The sequence below is a fragment of the Amphiura filiformis genome, chromosome 8 (assembly GCF_039555335.1).
Source record: "Amphiura filiformis chromosome 8, Afil_fr2py, whole genome shotgun sequence".
NCBI lineage: Eukaryota > Metazoa > Echinodermata > Ophiuroidea > Amphilepidida > Amphiuridae > Amphiura > Amphiura filiformis.
In genome coordinates this window covers 26,538,078-26,559,977 of record NC_092635.1, presented here as the reverse complement: position 1 = coordinate 26,559,977, position 21,900 = coordinate 26,538,078, and the positions used below count along the sequence as shown (strand labels likewise).

The 21,900-nt window shown below is 36.0% G+C and overlaps 2 protein-coding genes across 2 annotated transcripts in view; one reads left to right on the top strand and one right to left on the bottom strand.

Annotated features, from left to right (window-relative positions):
- LOC140158872 (steroid 17-alpha-hydroxylase/17,20 lyase-like) overlaps nt 1-21,900 on the bottom strand; it is a 76,827-nt gene that overhangs the window by 2,045 nt on the left and 52,882 nt on the right.
- Nucleotides 4,874-11,237, top strand: LOC140158366 (uncharacterized). The gene is made up of 2 exons (XM_072181458.1): nt 4,874-4,964; nt 5,915-11,237. Exons 1-2 carry the CDS (start codon nt 4,874-4,876, stop codon nt 8,383-8,385), a joined length of 2,562 nt encoding a protein of 853 aa, XP_072037559.1. The 3' UTR covers nt 8,386-11,237.

Genomic DNA, 21,900 nt, shown 5'->3' with positions numbered 1-21,900 from the left:
GAAGAAATTTAGAAACGAAGGAAGGAAAGACAAGGAAAAAATGAATGCTGGGAAGGGAGAAAAAAAGAAAGAAAGATATGAAATGCTAAGAACGATTTGCTTATCTATTGGTGCTATATATATGTAGCGAATGAATATGTGTGATTTAAGCATTTCAACCGCAAAACCCAAATATACATTTCCCCATAATATTAAATGAATTCATGATGTGAATACAAGTAGACACACTTGAAATAGATGTGGACAGTAGACAGGTTCCCAGAGGTAGGTGATGGAGAAATTTGAATTCAGTGACATGCAGAAAGATTTGACCCACACTTAAAGTTCCATTTTTTCCACTTTACAGCTTTCAGGGAGCAAGAGATTTGAATAAGATGCTAGTTTTTTTTCATGTTAATTGAACTCATATTGGAATGCGCTCGTTTTTCTACAACCGGAAACCAAAAAATCTGCGCAAGCAAGGCCGTTGACTTTGGAATTGTACTTAACATACAAAATGCGAGCAGACGACGCTACGGTGGGTCAATGGACACTAACAGGATTTACCCAAGTTGTTTTCTGAAAAAGCATGCGCTATTTATGCTCATTTTTCAATTTGTGGACGCGTTGGAAGTTTGGCAAACTACTCTGAACAGACATCTCCGAATGTTCATTTAAGTGATACAATTTTGTTGAGTATGAATGACAGGCATAGACAGTCAGGCAGACAGAAGGAGGAAGGGGTGGGGTCAAGTTTGAATGACAGACATAGACAGTCAGGCAGACAGAAGGAGGAAGGGGTGGGGTCAAGTTGACAAATCAACGATGTCAATACCATCACTTCATCTTGAAAGCTACAGTATGTTCCAAACATGAAATTCTCATTATCCATTGACAAGCATATTTTGTTATCAATTAAAGCAATCTTTTGTGCAGGTATGTTATAGTTACAGTATATTTTAATTGGGTAAAAATTTGAATTTTGAAAAACATTGAGGGCATCTTCCTTAGCAAATGTTACAATATTGCTTTAAGACTTACATAACGTAGTTTATAGTAACATGGAGAAGAAATGGAATCGTATATATGATGCGATCAAGCAAAATGAGTCCGATGTTGATCAAAATCAAAATTCAGTTTTCAATCTCATTATATGGGCCATTTTCAGAGCTTAATATTTTGCTGAAAACCCCATTTAATTAGACTTATGGTTTCAGAGATATGGCCATTTTAGTGTTGCTCAGAACAATAAAATACAAAGGAAGTTTAATACTATTATTGATTATATCTCAAAATCAATATTCCCGACATCCGACTTATTTTACTTGATAGCATCACATATTTGTATATAGTAAACATAACTTCTTGAAGTGTTTGGATGAATTTTTAAAGTAATTTCTTTTTGTACAAATATATTCATTTGGTTGTGAGCTTGTTTTGAAATAAGCAAGTTTGTTACAAACATACTATACAGACACCTGCCTAGCTCCCTTTATTTCCCTCCTTACCCCAAGCTCTTAACCATGCGAAGCCATCAGAGCAGTAGCAGTGAGGTAATTGAATGCCGATTTCTAATGATACGCCAATTCATTTGCCAAATACCAGAAAATGCCGCCCTCGGGCAGTATGGATCATCCAGTTAACGTGTAGCGTGCGAAACGGATGTTATGAATATGGAGCTGTGATCAAAAGAGAGATGAGGGACAGTGTTTGGTTGATGGTGGTAGTAGTGGTAGTAGGGAGGTAGATTCCAATATGCATTTTGAGTGTGTTTGTATTTAGACTGGAAATGAAATGTAAATTTTATCTCTTGATCAGAGGGCTGATGTAAATGAATTGAGTTATTAAATTTCCTGGCGGGGCCTGCTGCTTCGCAATACTTTGAGCTACATGCGATGATTATGATGAAATTGCAAAGATGATTTCATCAAGGTAGTATGGTGGTGATGATGACTGAATATTTGATAGAGGTGGTTGCAATTATTGCCACCAATTTATTTTGAAATTCCTTAATTCACATACTTCATACTTAAGGTGCAGTAGTAATGATGTGCTGATCAAAATTGATGAAGATGATGAGGAAGAGTGTGATGCTGCTGATGATGAGGAAGAGGAGAAGATGGAAGATGAAGAGGATGCTGCCGCTGCTGAGGATGAAAAGGATAAAGAGGATGCTGATGATGAGAAGGAGGAGGTGGATGAGGATGATGCTAGCTGCTGCTGCTACTGATGACGAAAAGCATGCTTCTGCTACTGATGATGATGATGCTGATGCTGATGCTGATGCTGCTGCTGATGATGATGATGATAAGGACCAATAATTGTTTGTTCAAAAATGATGGGAGATGATATTGGTGCTGATGATGTTGAACTCACATGCAATTGAGAGCCACAATTTACATTAAAATCCTTGTATTTTCATTAAAAAAAACTTTTTGCAATGTTAAATATTGATCATTGGGTTACAAGACAAATATTTTGATCTTTGTTTCTCAAGTAAGATGCACACTAATAAATAAATACCCGGGATAAATACATGTCAGTGTAGTGGTTAATGTCAAGAGTTGTAATAGAACTATGTAGCTATAGGGCTGTAATAAAGATGACCATAGTAGATACACATGCACTACATTGATTGGCTAAGAAATGTGAGCAATCGGGTCATCAAGGGTCCAGTGTCCGTTTTCTCTACTTCATGCCTTGATGTCAATGCATCAGACATTTTAAGGCAAACATGCAAAAGCAGGCTGTTTTGCTTAAACTTTATCTTGTGAAGAACTTTCATCAATAATTCAAACTCAATCAAATTTGTAAAAATCAATCAAATTTGTTACATAATATGATGAATCTTTCAAGGTCGATGTTGATGTCATGTCACACCTAGTTTTGAAGCAAAAGTAGAAAATATTTTGTTCAACTGTCTAGAAATAGTGAAGAGCTAACTTAGAGGAGGATTTTGTGATCCTAACATCCTCTTTTCATGAAAATTTCCAGTAGGTATCCATGAAAAAAGCTTATTCCCAAAATTTCAATTGATTCCAATTTTGTATTTGCGAGTTATGCATGATTATGTGTATTACACTGTTCCATAGGCCACTGTTGTAATTTTGTTCTGGTATACCAGAATGAAATTTTTGGTAAATAAATATTATGTAGCCAGAGGTTTCCAGTGGTATAAAAATCTTAACTTGTTTTGAGAAAAGTGGGGGGATGAGGCTGTGGATCAGGAAATGCCCTTTTAAAATCAATTCCTACGTTAGTGGCCTGGGTAATTCATCCGAGCAAAGGCAAATAATTTGAATTTAACTACAGGCTTAGTAGTTTCTAACAGTTCATTTTAACTGTAAAATTGACAAGAGCTCTGAAAGAATAATGTATCTTCCTAAAAAGAAGGGAAAGCTAAAAATATATATCTTGCAATGTAATCTTATCCCAAACTTGTTTGTCTGTTTTGTATGTGTTTATCCATCTTGTTTTCATTCCAAACTTGGCTGTCTGTTTTTTGTTTGTTTTGTCCATCTATTTGTCCTCCAATTTGCCTGGACAGCTATGCCTGTTCGTTAAAATTTTAATTGAACTTTTCATGATCTTTCCTTGATCTTCATGGTAAGTTAATATAGCCTTAATTGTCTTATGAATGCAGTCATTCCTACAAAGACAATACAAAGTAAATTATGTGGCTAATTGTATGCTACAAGCAGGATACCATCAAGTGATGGTATTGATCATTGCTAGACAAAATGGCTGAAAGCTATGGTGTAGGGTTGATACCCTCAATTACCATGGCCAATATCCAGCGGGATGCCATAAGCTTAATCCGATTTCTAGGTTGATCTTGTTGTATTGTAATTGGTTCGTCATGAATAATTGAGTAGTTTTGGGGTTGGTCAAGTAAAGATCTTCAGATAGTTTGCCGATAGCTATTTTATGGAATATATACATATCTGACCACAGAATTTGATTAACTCGAAGGTTATTTCAAGCTTAAACATAAGATGTGGAAATTATGACTGTATCATTATAGGTAACATGTGAAGTGGAAGAAATGGTTCCCTGAAGGAGTCATTATTGTAAATCAACATAAATATTTTTGTATAGTCATATTCAAATCAATTTCAATTGGACAAACACTGCCAGAATAACAAGTTGTGTCAGTGTGGAATCATTTGCCCAACTGAAGGCACAATTCTTTAATCAACTTGGATTTTTTTTCTCAATTGAAATTGAATGCAATGTACTACTATATATTACAGAATACTTAGTATTATCCATACCCTGTGTATTATATAGGCCTATAGGTTATGGTTAAGGATTAATGTCCTGGATTTGGGTTGGGGTTTGGGGTTATAGTGTTAGGGTGCAGATAGCGCAAAGTAGTCCAGGGTACATTTGTTAGAGGCAAGATGTCAATTGAATGCTTATTGTATTTGTGAAAATCAAAGTCATAAAATGATGCAAAATTAAAATATTACCAAAGCTTTTATAGAATTTAGCCCCTGCAAAAGGAAAAATAATGATTAAATATTAAATCACATTTAAAAAGAATTGCTCTCTTTACGTTATTGTGAATTCTAGTTGAAACTTTGACTACAAGTATAGGTAGGTAAAACAAAATAAACAAACAATCTGTTGAACTGGCTTAAGTCAGCGCTTACATATCAAGTTCACTCTAAAACAAGACTCACAGCGTAGCATGTTTATTCAATGAAAAGATCAGTTACATTTTCAGATTTCAAATAGTACATAAACTATTGACCATCATAAGTAACCTTCTTATTGCCAAGTAATCCTCTCTAATCCAATATCTTGTGCAATATCTCAGTAGGGGAAGGTTGATTAGTGCGGCCAATTAGCGCAGGGCTCGCTTCCCCTCCATCAGATAAGTAACATTATCATGGTTATATGGTTAGCATCGCGTTTCATTGGAGTACGAGAGCTGGACAGGCGGAAATCATATCTCGGTTTTCTGGGTCCTCAACAGTGTCGTAGCCAGCCTCCTTGCCCCCTGGCTATGCCACTGGTTCTTAAAAGGAGGGGGAAAGCTTCGCCTTGCCTTCCCTTGGCTATGCCACTAGTCCTCAATCTCCACAACAATGTCATTTTTGTTATAAAAATCTTGCATTTGGATGATGATGTGCTAGGATTTTCAGACACTGAACCGAATGATGTGGTTAAACAGCTAATTTACAGAAAAATTATAATAAAATGTTAATAATGATCAAAATTTCAGCTGAGAACTATCTACATGCTCTGTGTGGTCTTCGACATTATTCATTATTACCTTCATTATTCAATATTGCTTATTGAATTTAACTGAGATTAACTGAGCACAAGTATTGATAATGTTATTTGTATAATATAAAGTCTAAAAATACCCATTGATCACTAAAATACAGGTGTATAATGTAATGGCCAGTATACTAGAAGATTCTAACTCTCTCATGAATATTTGTCGAACTTAAAAATAAAACTACTACACAGACATGAAAATAATTGAAAGGAAATTTTATTGGCTGGGCAAGTAAAGCAGGTTATGCATGTACTGGTCAAAACAGATTTTCAGATTTCATTTTTACATATTAATGGGCTTTTTTCAAAATATCTCTTTATTTAAATCTAAAAAAAAAATGAAATGATTGTATAGACCACATTAAACCAAATGGAATGGTATAACAATTGAAATGGCAGCTATGATGGTGCACAGATCTTAATGTCAGAGGGAAACTTTGATGGAAACATTGTTTTAATGGTAGGCCTCAGAACATATGTAAAAATTGGACCAAATGCTCCTAAAAAAAAAAAAAAAAAGTTTTTAACTGGTTACATACTTTACCCATTTTTATCAAATTTGTTAAACAACCCTCTCTCTGAATTTTTTTATTATTGATACATGTTTCTATAATTTTGTGTTTTCTTTTCTTCTTTTTTACTCCAGGTGATGTGAATGGAATAGAGATTGCACCAGTCCAGCAAGCCCAGTTTATTCCTCTCACCGAAGTCCTGTGTCTCATCATCTCCGAGATGAACAAACGTAAACTCATGGCTACGCAAGACACCATACGCAGTAAGCTTGGAGAATGTTACAACAAGATGCCTATACCTAGCCCAGAAATCATCCACAAGTCTCTCACGCATCTACTAAATGAGAAGAAGATAGAACATAGTGGACAAGGGTATTTCATAATTGGTGTAGAGCAGCTATCATCTACTAGTAATAGTGATGATGACAATGACAGTGGAACCGAGTATAGCTGCCGTATTAAGAAACCACCTCAGGAACGAGCGTATCTCATGTACAAAGATGGACAGATCACAAAACACGAGATGCCAACTTTCATGATTGATAAAGGTACACAAACTTTGCGGCTTAGAAATGATATGCAGAATCCTTACAAGGCAACCAGGCCGGTGTCTTTCCCGGCTAATGCTGTGTCGTTTCCAGCAGCTAATCCTAATACAAATCCAAACGGCATGCAGACTATATATGAACGAGAACCTACATCTGTCGGTCAATCACCACAAACTACGCCAGAGCATACAGCGGCAACGGCGGCGGCAGCATCTAACTTCCAACGCACTACGTTTTCCCAGTCTATGAGAGAAAAACGCAATAGTCCATCTAAGAAGACAGTGTTTGATAGAACAAGTTCAATGCGGGTCAAGATGGACATAGAAACAGGTTATCTGACTTCAGATTCAGAAGCGAAGCCATCTTGTTTTGGTAAACTGCTTGGGAAATCGGCCAAGAAAGCAGCTTTTATGAAAGCGACAGAGAAAAAGAATAATTGTGAAACTTTCGCTGCACAATTTCCACCGTCGGATGTGCACGACCCATTCTTCAATGTTGCACATTGGCAGGAAAAATCACCGCATAAAGTTGCTGTGAACGGAAACGGAAATGGTAACAGTAAAGAAAGAATCATAGAAGGAGCGGGCAATACAGCTATTGTGAAAGAGAAGAAGAAAAAAGATGGACCTCTTCCAAAAGACAGTAAGAGTCGTAACACGCAACAGTACAAAGTCGATCATGGTAAACTAACACATACAGCTCAAAGCTTACAGCAGAAATACAAAACTGCAGCTGAAGAGTCCATGCCTGAAAGTGAAGCTGAGTTTGTGCGACCAGTTGAAGGGAAATTCAGGACTAAAGCGGTTGCCGATCAGGCTAGACCACAGAAGAAGAAAGTGCTCAGTATCCATAGTGACAAGATCAAGCATTATTTCTCAACTTTGCGTGATACTAGACCTCAAGATGTGAAACCCTTTCAGGGAATAGGAATGAGTGATTGCGATACAGACTCACAATATACCGAGGAACAATTAAGTCATCTACCGCCAGGAATGGATCTGCCTCATGTGCATTCAAACTCTACCATCGCTGTTGGTGCTGACAACGGAGATAATTTAGCGGGTCAGTATTGTGCATTACCGTCGGAATCAGAAACAGAAAGTATCAGTGCCCCAAGTATAGTTAAAAAATTTGTGGCAACAAGTCGTCACATCAATGAAACATTCAGTGCACGAAAACATAGTAGTCCAGGAGCTAAACAGGTGGGGAACTCAAACAATACATCGGGCGGTGCCCCTGTGAGAGAACGCCCTCTGGGATTGTCGCCTAGCCAACCTTACCCTGAGCAAAACGGTTTTAATGGTAGAGTAACAAATGGGGCAACAAACAAACAAAATGGTCAAAAGCGTGCTCCACTTGCCGGTGATGATGGCGATGAATTTTATGAAGAAGATGAGATTGATGATCTCATACGACATGAAATGAATCATAATTCTTCCCCCGCTGGGAGTGTTAATTCACCAAGTCAAGCTCAAGCTCAACGAGTATTTGCAGCTTATCCCGAGTTTCAAAATCAAGCACAGAACGATGGCCGTATGACACACAGCAATCAAAACATTCATTGCGCTCATAAAGAGGAGCCATCACTGTTAAGATTTAACCAGCAGAAAGCAGGCTACGATGCTGATGGATCCGACAGGGGGTCACGTTCTTTGCCGACCACTCCATCGCATGAAAACGTCCCCGGTTCTCGAGTTGTGGTTCATCAACGGCTAGAGAGTTTATGTAGTTCCACTGGTGACAGCGGATTTAATTCTCCACGATCATCTGTGTCGCAAGGCCACAACAACAATTATGATTCGCCTAACGGTCAACAAAACGCTTTAAAGCGCCACAGTCTAGGAAGCAGCTTAGACAACACAAATGTGAATGAATTAAAAATGACTAAATCCCCATCAAGTACCAGCACACGCTCAACTGGCTCCGAAAACACTGTGAAATCTCAAGTGGAAAAAAGAAAACATAGAAACGGTGATTACCCGGTGTCACCAGGAAATTCAGGAAGTAGAGGCAACTTGAACAGACCAAATAGCTTTGATGTAATTGGAACATTATGATCTGGGTATTATTATGGTATTAATATATAAGTAGGAAATCATTTATCAATGTTGATCATAAATGTCAAATTTAATGCATAATATGAAGTCAATCCTTGTTCTGTGTATTTCAATGCTTCTCTAAATGTGAATTTGTAATATTATATTGTAAAAATACAGATAAATTCCCAGGTCTAAATTACTACTGTATTTCTGCTCTATATAAACTTGAAAAAGCCATTCATTCATTTGTTTTATTCACTTTCAGAACCAGCTGCAATCATTAATATCTCAAACATGCTCAAATCACCACACATTACTGTGACTAAATATTTACAGTCATGAAATGACTTACTTAAGAACTCTAGTTTCAAATTTGCATAGTTACGCATTCGAGGTTAGAGTCTGAAGCTATTGTTTTTCGGTAGAACAGGATGACATTTTTATTCTTGATGTTTAAATTGGGACAAAAGTTATTTTAATGAGTCAACTGTATCTTTTGGAGCAAAGGTTGCCTAATTTGAACAGTCAAAAATTTAGCTGAAGTGCATTTGAGTAACATTTATTATGCAATTGCCCATCATGATCAGCTGTGTTTACTACCATTGATGACCATTTGGACTCTAGTCTTGAATGCGAAGATCTCAGTGAGCAAATTTTAAAGCGAGTTTCTCGAGCAAGAAGTGTCTTTCGAATGTGTTGGGTACAAAAACTCATCTCCCAGAACCATAGGTCAAATTCTGAGGTATGAGTGTTGATGGGGGTTATTCAACTATGCCCATGGAAGTGAGACCAATCCCGAGACCAATGTGGTTGGTTCATAGCAGAATGAGATTTTGATCCCTACCCACAATGCATCTAGAAATATATTTAAATATAAAGTCAGGCTATGGATGTACACTCTATCGACAAATGTATATTTGAATGTGTCAGGGAATGTGACATGTTTTGCTCTCAGTATTTGCCGAACCAGAACAATTCTTTCCAAAGCTGACAATAGAGTGTTACAAGTGTTATATAGTTGCCTACATGCTGGCAAGTCCTCCTGTATAAGAAATTCATTTCGGCATGCAAGTGAAATGAGGAAGCCAAGTCCCACAGTTCTCTTATTCACTTTTTAATGTAGCTAAAATGTCATATTCACACGGGCACAAATCCTTCAGCTTTTTCTGACTAACTGTGCCAGAAAAATACAGCACTAATTTTTTGAGAATAAAAAACTATTATCAACTTCTGCCAATCCTAATTATTCATTTTAGTACTATAAACTGGCAATAAAAGTTCAATTTCACTATGTGGCCAAATTTATGAATTAAGGACTAAAGACATGCAGGGTGTTTTTCACATGATGTGACAATCAAGGCTTGTATGAAGTCTAATTTCAATATACATTTCTAAATTTTGGAAAAGACATGTTTCATTCTTATAACCAATCATTTAATTAAAGTAACACAAAAAGGTAAAAATTAGAGCAAAATTCCGGCATCTATTCAAGATATAAAATGCTGAGACTTGTTCCAAGTCCTTGATTTATGTGACTCAATTGTTAGAAAACATGCCGAAAATGCATGTTTTTGGCTCTTTTTTCAAGAAATTTGTAAAATAGTGAACTTTTTCTTTTACCTCCCGTTAGTACTGAATGAATGATTAGGATTCAGCTATATTTCATTTAGCAAAACTTGATACTGTTTTTTAATCCCAAAAAATTAGTGCTGTATTTTTCTGGAATGGGGAGTAGTGTATTGGGCCATAATACTCAAGGTGAGAGTTTGGTATACACAGATGCTTTTCCCTCCAGAACTATCCTAAGATTTTTGAAATCTTAAGATCTTGACACTCATATGAGCATGACCACAAAGTGAAATAAAATACTTTCATAACAAAGCACTCTGCAGTAGTCATATGGATGGCCAGTACCACAGGCCCTTGCCTTTATTTATAAAAGTTCATCCAAACTGCTGCAAGTAGGGAAATGTAAACAAATAGACAAACAAAAAAAGTGTTTTACAGTAAACCTATATGTGTCACAGACTTTCAAAGCAAGTGAGCATTCTCAGAAGTTCAAAAAAACGAGGTAAAGAATGTGTTGGCTACTGCCAAGTTCTTTTGTATATCAGAAAATTACAAGTTCAAAAGCTGCTTTCTGTAACATGGTTTGATAGTGCAGTAAAAAGTAAGGCTTTGTGGACTTTGTAATCAGTTTTGACAGAAAGCAGCCATTTTAAATTGAACCAACTTGTATTGTATGGTGAAATGAATTGTAGTGGAATTTAATAATGTTGTGTAACATGAAACTAGCTGTTTTCTTTGGACAGACAACATCATGTTTGTTGATCACAAGGGTTCTTGAGTATTACGTACATGGATTATGAGGCACTTTTATCAAGACATCAGGAAAGATGCAAGTCAACCCTTCATCTGTGAATGTTACAGGGGCAGATCCATAGACTAATACACCAACAGTCAAAGTCCCTGTCAATTGTATGCTGGGAATTCTCGCATATTCATGAGGGCAGTGATGTAACCATAGACTAATACAGACTATTCACCAACAGTCAAAGTCCCTGTGCATTGTATGCTGTGAATTCGCTCATATATCAGGTGATGCTGAGACTTTGACTGTTTGTGGTTAGTCTGCATCTCTTTAGTCTGTGAGCGTACCGCTGAAAGGCCACAAAATATGGGTTGCTGACTAGTACTGTAGTATATGGTTAATTGTTGACCACATTTTTTTTGCTGGGGTACACAAGGGTGGGGGGACTAATTTTTTTTTCAAATTTCCAATTTACCTCTTTTCATTAGGAACTTGTTTTAGCCATTATGGTATTGCAATACTGTAAAACCTTGATAGTTAGCATATGTGTTTACTATCAAGCGCTTTTGAAAAACATGAAATTGTACCATGATTAGTAGGTTCCAAGTAGAGTTTCTTCCACTGATTCGGAGACATGCCTCAAAATAAGACCAAAGGCCTTGAAATATATAATGCTGTGTCGGACATAATCCTTGAATATGGTAAAAGTTCCAAGTCAACAAAAACATCTTGACTTGGAACTTTTGCCGTGTTCAATAATGATTGATATACTCACCTTTAGTATGTCAATGATTCATGCAGAGACATTGGGCTATTCCACTTAAAATCCACACTACCCCTGTGGAAGATTTTGGAAATATCTTCTACAGGAGGAGTATGCGTTTCAAATGGAATTAGCACATTTTAAACCAACTCTATTTGAAACTCACCCTCCCTTATGGAAGATTCAGGTTGAATCTCTCTCAGAGGGTGTATGAAATTCAAATGGATCTGCCTAATGTGATAATTCTATTTGAAATTCATACTCCCCCTGTGGACGATATTTCCAAAATCTTCCACAGGGGCAGTGTGGATTATTACATTTCAGCCATCACTTATATTTTGATCGGTGAACATGGTGAATAAAACCATGGGATGCCCAGGTTTTTTTAAATTTTACTGTAGTAATGCACATCAGACTTAGTCTTTCACATGGTATTTTTAGAACACCATGGGCATTGCAATCATGCAAAAAGTAGAAATTCAAAGAAAATGGAAAATCACAAAGCAAATCACACATTATTGCTTTAATTGTTCAGAATATTTCAAAATCGGCTTACTTGGTTTGCTTGGTCATATCGCAGGCAAAATTTGTACTAAAATTCCATTATGACCATGAAAATTCTATATGGGCTCATATTTAATGTATCCCTATGAGTCATCAAGTCATTATTTTAATATTATTCATAATTTTAAAACCTTTTTTCAAAAATTGTTACTGTGAATCAGCCACCAAAAATTAGCCCATTTTTAACATGCTTAGTTTGGTTAACATCATTAAAGCATATGCAAAATAGGCTTTAAATATTTCAGCCCCTTTGGTTAAAGCTTTGTGTATGTGTGTGTATATTTGGGTATATTAATCAAATTACTATGAGTGGGACATTCTTTCTAAAATGTTTCATGCAGTATCTCACATGAACCCATTAAGGTATGTTTGTATGAACTTCAATACATGTTCTTGCTAATTACAACTGCACATTTCTGAATATTTTCTTTAAAATTTCGGTTTGTCGTAACATGAGCAATAACAGGGTTAAGTTAAGATCCCCATCTCCACGCTGTATGTACCCGCATTTAAGTGACTGTTTAAGCTTCAACAAAACTCAGTTAGGTGTAATCTAACTATTAGTAACCCCAGTGGGAGGTTATCTAAAACCAACTGCACACCGTCAGTGTTGATGCCGACAAGATTCCGCCGCTCCACCGTGGGTTTTCAACGTTAATTGTGGATGGAGTAATTTGAGATGGGGACATTGGGATGAATCAGTCTAAGAGTCAGTATTCATTGTCAGACATTCTCTTGTGGATACCACATCTTAGACTCTCTTCCTAAACCTTGCCACATTTGTTGCCAAATTGTTAAGACAATTTTTCATCAAATTTTGGTTAAAAGTCTGGTGACAGTAACATAGTAGGGAGGTTTTAACATGTGATGGGTCAGGTTCAGTGTGTGCTAGTTTTCAGAGTATGTATGTAATGAATATTACTGAATGGGAAGGTATTGGGTTGCAAATCAAAAGATTGGTTAAGTTCATTGCTGGGTTGCAAAGTTTCATTGTAATAGTGTGCGCCAAGTCTTAACAAATTCCTTTGCATTTAATGCAAGAAATGCCTGGTTCAGGAGTGTAATGTAAGATAGGGAAGGAAGGGGAGTGCCCTTGTGTCAGAAAATATTTGCCGTTAAAATTGGCATGAAAATTGTGAAAATTAATTTCACATTGGCTTCTTTTTGTGTCCACACCACGATCAAGATGAATATTATCTTGCTTCTTTTAAACCAACCAGGCTGCTTTTTACACATATTTAACAGTTTCAGGTCTTACTTTTGATAGCTGTGGGCAGCCATGGTTTGATTTTTGTGAAATAGGCCTATGTTACGTAACCTTTATTTGAGACCCACATTTATGTACTTATACTCTTTATGAGAAATTAAGACACATTTTGGCTTGAGGATGCTCGTTATGGATGCTTTAGCTTTGCTTTACAGTTCCAAAAAAGCAGAAAATGGGTGAAATATAAAACAAATTTGTGTCCTGGCAGCTTGGTCAAAACATGATGATTCTCTTAGTTTAACACAATATGAAATGTTCTAATAATCACAGCATTTTAATGACTGTGTAATTGTAATGCATGCATAATAAGACATGTTTCTTCAATTTCTTAGTAATAGTGTATACCAAACAGCAACTGTTATATCGGCGATTTGGTCCATCATAATTGACACTTTTTACTCGTATTTTAATTTTTAGATTTTCAAATTCATGGCAACTACGCAGTGTCAAAAATAAGTGATTTCCCACAAAATGATGACTATTTTGTTGTAAAAATAGTTTTCAGGCATTTTATGACACTTGAATTGAATAATGATATATTTGCCTCTGGTCTCAACCAACGCCTTCAAATAGAAGACTGGTATCAAGTCTAACCTTAAGCTGCTGAATTTTAAGAGCAAAATGCTCCACAGGGGTTTGAATTTTGTCGGCAAATTTTGACATCATTTCTCGGCGGATCATGTGTACGTGATCTGTAATACGGTAAAATAATTTAGGAAAATATTCCGTTATGAGTTTAGATATGTAAAGTAATTAACGGAATGTTGGCGAGGTGAAGCGAGGTTGGTAAGCTTACAGTAACTCTAAGAAATCAATATGAATTTATGACTAGATTTCATTAATATTGAAATACAATTTTTATATCTAAATATTTATGTAAATTAAATGTATAAAATAAAATTGGTATGTAAATCAAGGGTAATGTAATTTAAAAGTTCTATATACCTGTATAAAATGGTAGACATTTTATTATTGTCTTTCATATTGTAAATTTTGTATAGTAAAGTAAGGTTTTTACCAAAGCAGGATGGTGATCTATGTTGTCTGTCTATACAAAGCTATGAACCACTAACGGATGTGTAAATCTGAGATGAAAATACCAAACATTATGGTATTTTTGTGTCAGGTGTAAAGTCACTGTTAAAATTCTTTGGTAATTGCCAAAGCAATTTATAAGATGATAAAGTAGTCCGTAGGGGCCTAAATTAAATTGACAGTTTTGCATCATTTAATTTTTGTTTGCATTGACATGATACCAAATATTCATTGTGTTTGTGTGTTTAATTTTATACATTGTTGGTCACAAAATGAGTTGATTTTCTTATTGTTCCATCTGTCCCCAGGAAAGTTATTCAACTCAAAAGTCACCAAGTGTGAATGATACTAAAATTTCTCTGTTTGAAATCTACAGTTTCTATATTGAATTCTTGACACAACAAGTGCATCCCCATTGTAAACTACACACGCCCCAAAAACTAATCACGCTACGCAATGTTGTAACTAAGCTGTCGCTCGCTAAGGTCCGAGCTTCTGCACAGTACTACACATTCGCATGACTCTGCATTATAAACCTGTGTCCGAGAATATAGGTGCGATGTTTGTTTCACTTTTCACTTCCACAAAGTGCTTTTGATTTGTTTAACATTTGACGTAAGCCCTACATCTTTTATTTTGCTTCATGATTATAGTGGACAGTTGTCGCTATCGTTTTCCTGATTCAAAGTTGATGTGATTGTTTACACACCTTCGGTCACAATAGATGTGTCAGATTCAATCGGAAATACATCAGGTTGACTTTTACTTTTTCCTGTGTTGTTTAGAATCTACTATAATACTAGTGAACAAAATAATGATTTTGCTTATACTGACAGGTTCAATATTTTTAAACATTTTAACGTTTTTTTTTTTTGTGTGTGTTTGTATGAAAAATGAGGAATTCCATTTGAAATCCATACACCCCCTATATGGTAGACATGAACTTAATCTTCCACAAAGGGAGTGAGAATTTCAAATGGGGTAACCTGAATGGGTAACTCCCATTTGAAATTGAATGTATAATGTATGAGTGCACCTGAAAGGCAGCCTGGGCTTTGGATTGTTTCTCTGGAATCTGCAAAAAAAACTGAAGCAGGTAGGCCATAATCTATAGTAATTTGAGTGAATTATACTCCCAGGCAAGGATCTTGGATACTTGCTGACACTGTGTATGGATGGGCTATTCCAGTTGAAATCCACACCACCCCTGTGGAAGATTTAGCTAAAATCTTCCACAGAGGGAGTATTGAATAGAATAGACAATTGGGTAACTTCCACTTGAAATACTCACTCCAGTTGTGGAAGATAGAGGTAAAACCATAATACAGGGGAGTACAGGTTTCAAAATGATTAACTCTGACCAATTATAGTTGAAAAAACTTACTCCCCCTGTGGAAGGTATTTCCAAAATCTTCCACAGGGTAGTGTGGATTTCAATTGGAATAGCCCTATGTTAGAGGTGCTGATATTACATGACATAATTCAATAAAACAATGACGACCCCAATTCCTCAGTACACATTATTTTGTTGCAGCACTGAGCTGTACATGTAAGTGCCAAAGAAACTTCATGGAAGGTGCAGTTGAGTCCATCTGAAAAACAGTTTTGTCATAAAACTTAAACCTCTATATTCATGGAGTATTCACTCAAAAAGATTATGTAATTCAATTCTTGTTTTAGTGAACATGAGGTCCATTTCACTAAACTTTACGAAGCTTCGTAAGTCTCGAAATTGTTCGTAACTTATGATGAGTCGTAAGTTCCATTTCACTAAACTTACGAATGGTACCCTTCGTAAGTAATAGGGATTTACTACTGGGACCCTTCGTAAAGTTACGTCTAGTATTGGGTATTCGTAACTTTATGAACAGTTACTTGAGTTACGAAGGGTTAAAAGTTTAGTGAAATGGACCCAAGGTGAACAAAACTTAAGTTTTGTGATAGCTCTGAATATGTTTGAAATATGGTATGACAGGTTGTACTTAAATTTGAATGCATGTTTTATAATGCTATATATGGAGTTAAATCAATTAAAGTCACGTTATGTGGTGTAATCTATCAAAATCAAATTTTCTAAAGTGTCTGTGTTAATCAATTTTAAGATGCATGTAAAAATGAAGCATTTTATAAAGTAACTTGGACAAACCAAAGAAGTAATATACCTGGTGTCAGATCATTTCGGAAATTTTCCACTTTTTGGCAGGTAGCAGCAGGTAGCGATCATATTTATGTGTCTAACTTTTATTTCTTGATTTATTGAAACAGTCGGTTAATAAAAACATTTAAAAATCATCAGCAATAAAATTTATAAGAGTGGTGATTATTGGAATTTATAATGGCTTTTGGCTGTATTTATTACTGAGAATAAATTTGATTTGTCTGTTAAACCATCACTCTCTATCACTTTCATCATCATTGGACCCAGGGGTGTAATTTTTACGTCTTTTGGCACTAAACCAGTCGGACAAGTATTACCAATAAAAGATGTCAACCCGACAGGTATGTTCAGCTATCCAACATAAATTCCTACCAACCAGTTGGATGTGTGATTTTGCAATTTCACCAGCCCAACAGCGAAGTTACCAACCTTTGGCAATTGGGTGTTTTTAACTCCTTGAGAACTACCTGCCGATTGGCTAAAAAGAAGTTTTCATGATCAATTGGACCAATCAACAACATTGTTAGATTAATTTCACCACACAAAAAATTGGGGGTGAATTATTTACAAAGCTCCATTCTGATTGGTGATTAAAATGAAGATATCACGTAATTGACCAACCAGAGGCAATATTAGATGGGCAGGTAGTGCTCAAGGGGTTAAAGTATCTTCCCTGTAACCATGGTAACTGCAGCATGCATTGTCTTGATACCTCTTTCTAGTGGTGATGCTGATTGGCTGCACACAGTCCCTATATCCTTATTGGAAGATGTTTTAATCTACATGCATTTGTATTGATCTTTATTTGCCACCTGTCTTGTTTCCAAAATGATCTGTAACTGGATGAATAACATAAACTTTTATATTGGAATGACAGCAGTCTACCTCACTCAAAACATGATTGTATTGTTTCATGGTTTGTGCTAACAATAATAATAATCTTCCAAGTCCCAATTATTATGTGTAACTTTTCCTCCCTTTTTTAAAGTTGGTATATTGTATATAAGTGTGAAGAGTTTAAACAATAATCATAAGCTTAAAAGGTCAAATATGAGACTTATTTGGTCAAAACACACGCACAGGTGTCAACATAGGGGATGATTGTATGGAATAATATCCACCGTATTAAAATATTAGGCGATGCATCCCCCATCTTCCCAGACATGCCACAATACTACATTTCATGGCCTCATGTCAGGTATAACAGTGGCCCCTTTTGCAGGTCATTTTTCAGAAATAATCTGGAGCCCAAATTCCCGGCCCAAATTAAAACAATGAAGATCTGGGTCAAATTCCCTTGGAAAATTGGTATAAATATGGGTCTACTTTGAGATTCTCAGAGGCCTATCCCTACTCAAACCAAACTTGAGCACCATTCCAGCTTGTAACAATTGTTTTCAAATGTTCCAACACTCGCACTGTTACTGAACCATGTGATGGTGGTCCTAAAGTGTGTGCTACTCAAATCCACATCAATCAGGATTTGGGAAGTACTGCATTCATGCTTAATATCTGGTGTGGATTGGTTCAGTACACTTGTTACTGCACCATGTGGACAGTCCCAAAGCATACTACCTGAATCTACATCGATCTGGACTTTGGAAGTACCGCATTCATGCTAAATATCTGGTGTAGATTGGTTCGGTACACTTGTTGTTACTGCACCATATGGACAGTCCCGAAGCATGGTACTTGAATCAGGACTTGAATCTAAATAGATCAGGATTTTAGATGTACCTCATATGCTGATTTATTATCTGGTGTAGATTGGTTCGGTACACTGTTACTGCACCGTGTGGATCACATACTGAATGTATACAGATCTGGATGTTGGAAGTACCCTGGCAGTACCACCTATACCAAGTATCTGCTATAGATTGCACTAGTATCTCTTACACTAGATCTGTATGTATACAGGTGTATAATATGTAATCAATACCATAGATTGTGAGAAGTCTTTTCAGGATCTTTGTCAATACCTATACTCCCAAGTTGTCATGTTATTGTATGTGCCTCTTGTAATACAGTCAAACTGCAAATCATTGTTCTACTGGGCATTCATGTTATTATTTTGGTAAGCAAAATTGCATGATGTTGTTCTGTTCTGAAATAATGTGAAGTTTGAATGATTATTATGAACATTAAAAATAATTGTGCAGATTATAGTAAGATTGTTGTATTTAGCATGTGATCTCTTCTGTTGCAAATTTGCATTCGACATTTGAAGTTAGGTGAGTGTTTAGAGGGCAAAGTGAAGTGAATCAGAATGGTGACATAAAGATGTAAGCTCTATTTGCAATTTTGCAATTTTGCACTACACTTCAAAAGTTATTTTGCATCAGAGTTTAGAAGTTGGGTTGCAATTTTGGGCAAACTTTAAAAGTTGCATTGCACTTTTGCACCACACTATGAAAGTTGTGTTGCAATTTTGATGACACTATTAAAGTTCCATTGCAACAGAGAAAAGTTATTCTTGAAAGGCACTACAATGTGATTTGGCTTAATTCCAGGTGTGCTTGAGTAGAACATAAACCCACGGAATATAACATTTGTGAAGTTTGGAAACCGCTTTCAATTGGTATACAGATAGAGGGCACCCTAACTGACTTACTGCTAGTCAATTGTAAACATGGTAAATCAACACAAACGTTCAACAGAGGGCAGTATGATGAAAATGCTGTGGGCATGTCACTGATTTTGATGCAGTACACACAGGAATAAATTCATGCAAGAACCATCCTATTCACCGTAGAAGTGACTTGATAATCGGATAACTATACTACCATAGCAATAGATTAATACAATTTTTTGAATAGATGTCAAAGAAATGCTGATCATTCGCACCGGCAAGATAAGTATCTTTGAAGAGCGGTATTGTATTCAATCTATGATTGCAGACACTGTAGGTGATGAGTGCAACCTGCTTGTAGTGCAGGGCGATCAAAATTCAAAAATTGTATTCATCTATTGCTATGGTATTTAATCCGATTATTATGTCACTTCTATGGCGAATGAATCAGAAATAATACTCTCCATCTGTAAAAAACATGCTTACAGGCCAACATAGCCAGTATTTCTGTAGTCTGCTTCATAGGTCCTTTTGGAAATTCATACTTCAATATCAACTCATCTCACAATGACTACAAGCTATGCAAGTTTAGAACGAGAACAGCTCCCTTCTGAAAATCACGATGCCCCAAGGAACCTGGGCAGAGCTGTCACTGGGGATGTGTTGTGTTCTATAGAATGGCATAGCTGGTGTGAATTGTTTATCAAAAAGGGAACACAAAGCAGTCTAGGATTTCTGGGGTGTAGGGATATGAAAAGTGGACCTTTTGCTAATTTTCATCCAAGGGCTGATTTTCAATGTTTTTGACATAGGCAAGTGGACCTTTTTTTAGGTGGTAGCACCGGCCAGGTTGCATCCCCTGACTGTCACGGCTCTGCATACTTATTGACGAATGATTATAAAATATTGATACACCCTTATTAATTTAAGCCTCTCTATAATGTTAGTCTGCCAACCTAATTTCATGAATTAGAGGCCTAGTCCTAAGCTAGTTATCATTATGTCACTTACTGTAATTTTGTAAATATTATAGTATTTATCATATTGGGCTCTGTAAATATATAATAATGTTAAATAATATCATGATTATGTATGTATTCTTTACTGCAGAAATGAGCCATTGCTGCTTTCTTATTTTCTCATTAATTGAGTGATATTCATATTACAATGGCTAATTATGTGATATGTATGTATAGGGGGGTGCATGTCACCATGTGAAGAGTTTAGTTTGTATGCCAAGGCCGATAAACTCTTTTAGTTAAGGCAAGAGGGATGGCAGGAGACATATATTTCTAATTTCAGCCTTTGAACTAAAAAAACAAAGTGTATTTCTTAATATTAATACAGGTACAGTGGTGGGAAATGAGCCAAGTCTTATGGTTCTGAGGCAACAATATATCAAAACAAAAGTTTCAGGAATTTCCCCCATAACCATTGGTCAATGGTATGATTTATGTATTACATGAATATACCAAAGATACACAATTTAAATATTTTAGACCTGATTAGTGCCCTGGGTGTTTAAGGCAGTCATTTGCTTAGGGGCACTTATTAGAATGATGAAATGAATGTTAAAATAAGGAATTTACACACATATTCATTTCAAGGAGAAAGGTGAGCAATACAGAATTGCTGCTGCAAAAACAGTAGAGCAACACTTAAAGCCATATTATAACATTTCTGTAAAAATAGATTAGTATTTATTTTCCATAAAATATTAGCTTTTACTGTCGGATATGTCCCCTTTTAATTTTGAGCCGAACAAAAGAGGTAAAGCATAGAAAATTGGAATTTCCTACTAGCGCGCGCCCATGCATGTTACTCCCGCGGTTGTAATACGGTACGATCCTCGGGGTGTGTGTGTATGTGTACCCCGCACGCCGTGTACGTACTGTGCATACGCCGGTTCCATCGTTTTATTCAAAATCTCGGATTTTGACAAAACTACAGCACCTAAAGTCTTGATTTTTGCAGAGTATCTTTATTGACTAAAGTACATTACAATCGTGTAAACACAAGAATTTAAAAAAAATTGAGGGCGTTCTCCTCAGCAAATGTTATAATATGGCTTTAATAAACACCTGAACACATAATAAACACTTGTTTGTACAGTGAAGGTATGGGGTGTTAATTTACAAACACTAAAATAACACTAAAACACATAAACGAATAAAAAGATATTTGTTTTTTAACACAAGATAGTGTTAAAGGTGTGCTTTTAAACAATATCTTGTGTTAAAAACATAACATCTTTATATTGTTTATGTGTTTTATTGTTATTTTAGTGTTTATAAATTAACGCCCCTACACCTTCGCTGTACAAAAAAATGTTTATTAATTGTCGCTCCGCTGTTTTTGCAGTGTACACTGAATGTACATGGCAGTATAAACAGCACATGTGCTCTTTATAGTCTAGGGTGTTCTATTTTTCTTAAAAATATAATGAAGAAAACAGTTTTGAATTCAGCAGCAAAATCACTTTAACCAGTACTCAAACCTGGGACCTTTGGAGTCTACTTATCTTTCTTGGTCGTAATGGAGCCACTATTATAGAGTAATGTTTTTGCAAACATTTATCTGTTGTGAAAAACAAAGCATTTTAGACTCTCGATGCAATTTTATCCATTGTTTTGCTTAAAGAATCAGTATTGTTTCAGGTTTTTTTTTTCTTCTTCGATGTGTCAATGTTGTGGCTAATATATGATGCAGCAGAATTGCGGGCAAAATGCATGCAAAACTTGAAACAGTTATATACATGCTGGCGGATGCTGGCCCCTACAAATGTACAAAATTAATAGTTTATGATAATTGAGATAATTTTTATTCAAGCAAGCTTCAGCAAAGCAAATCTGTATGTGCTATGCAT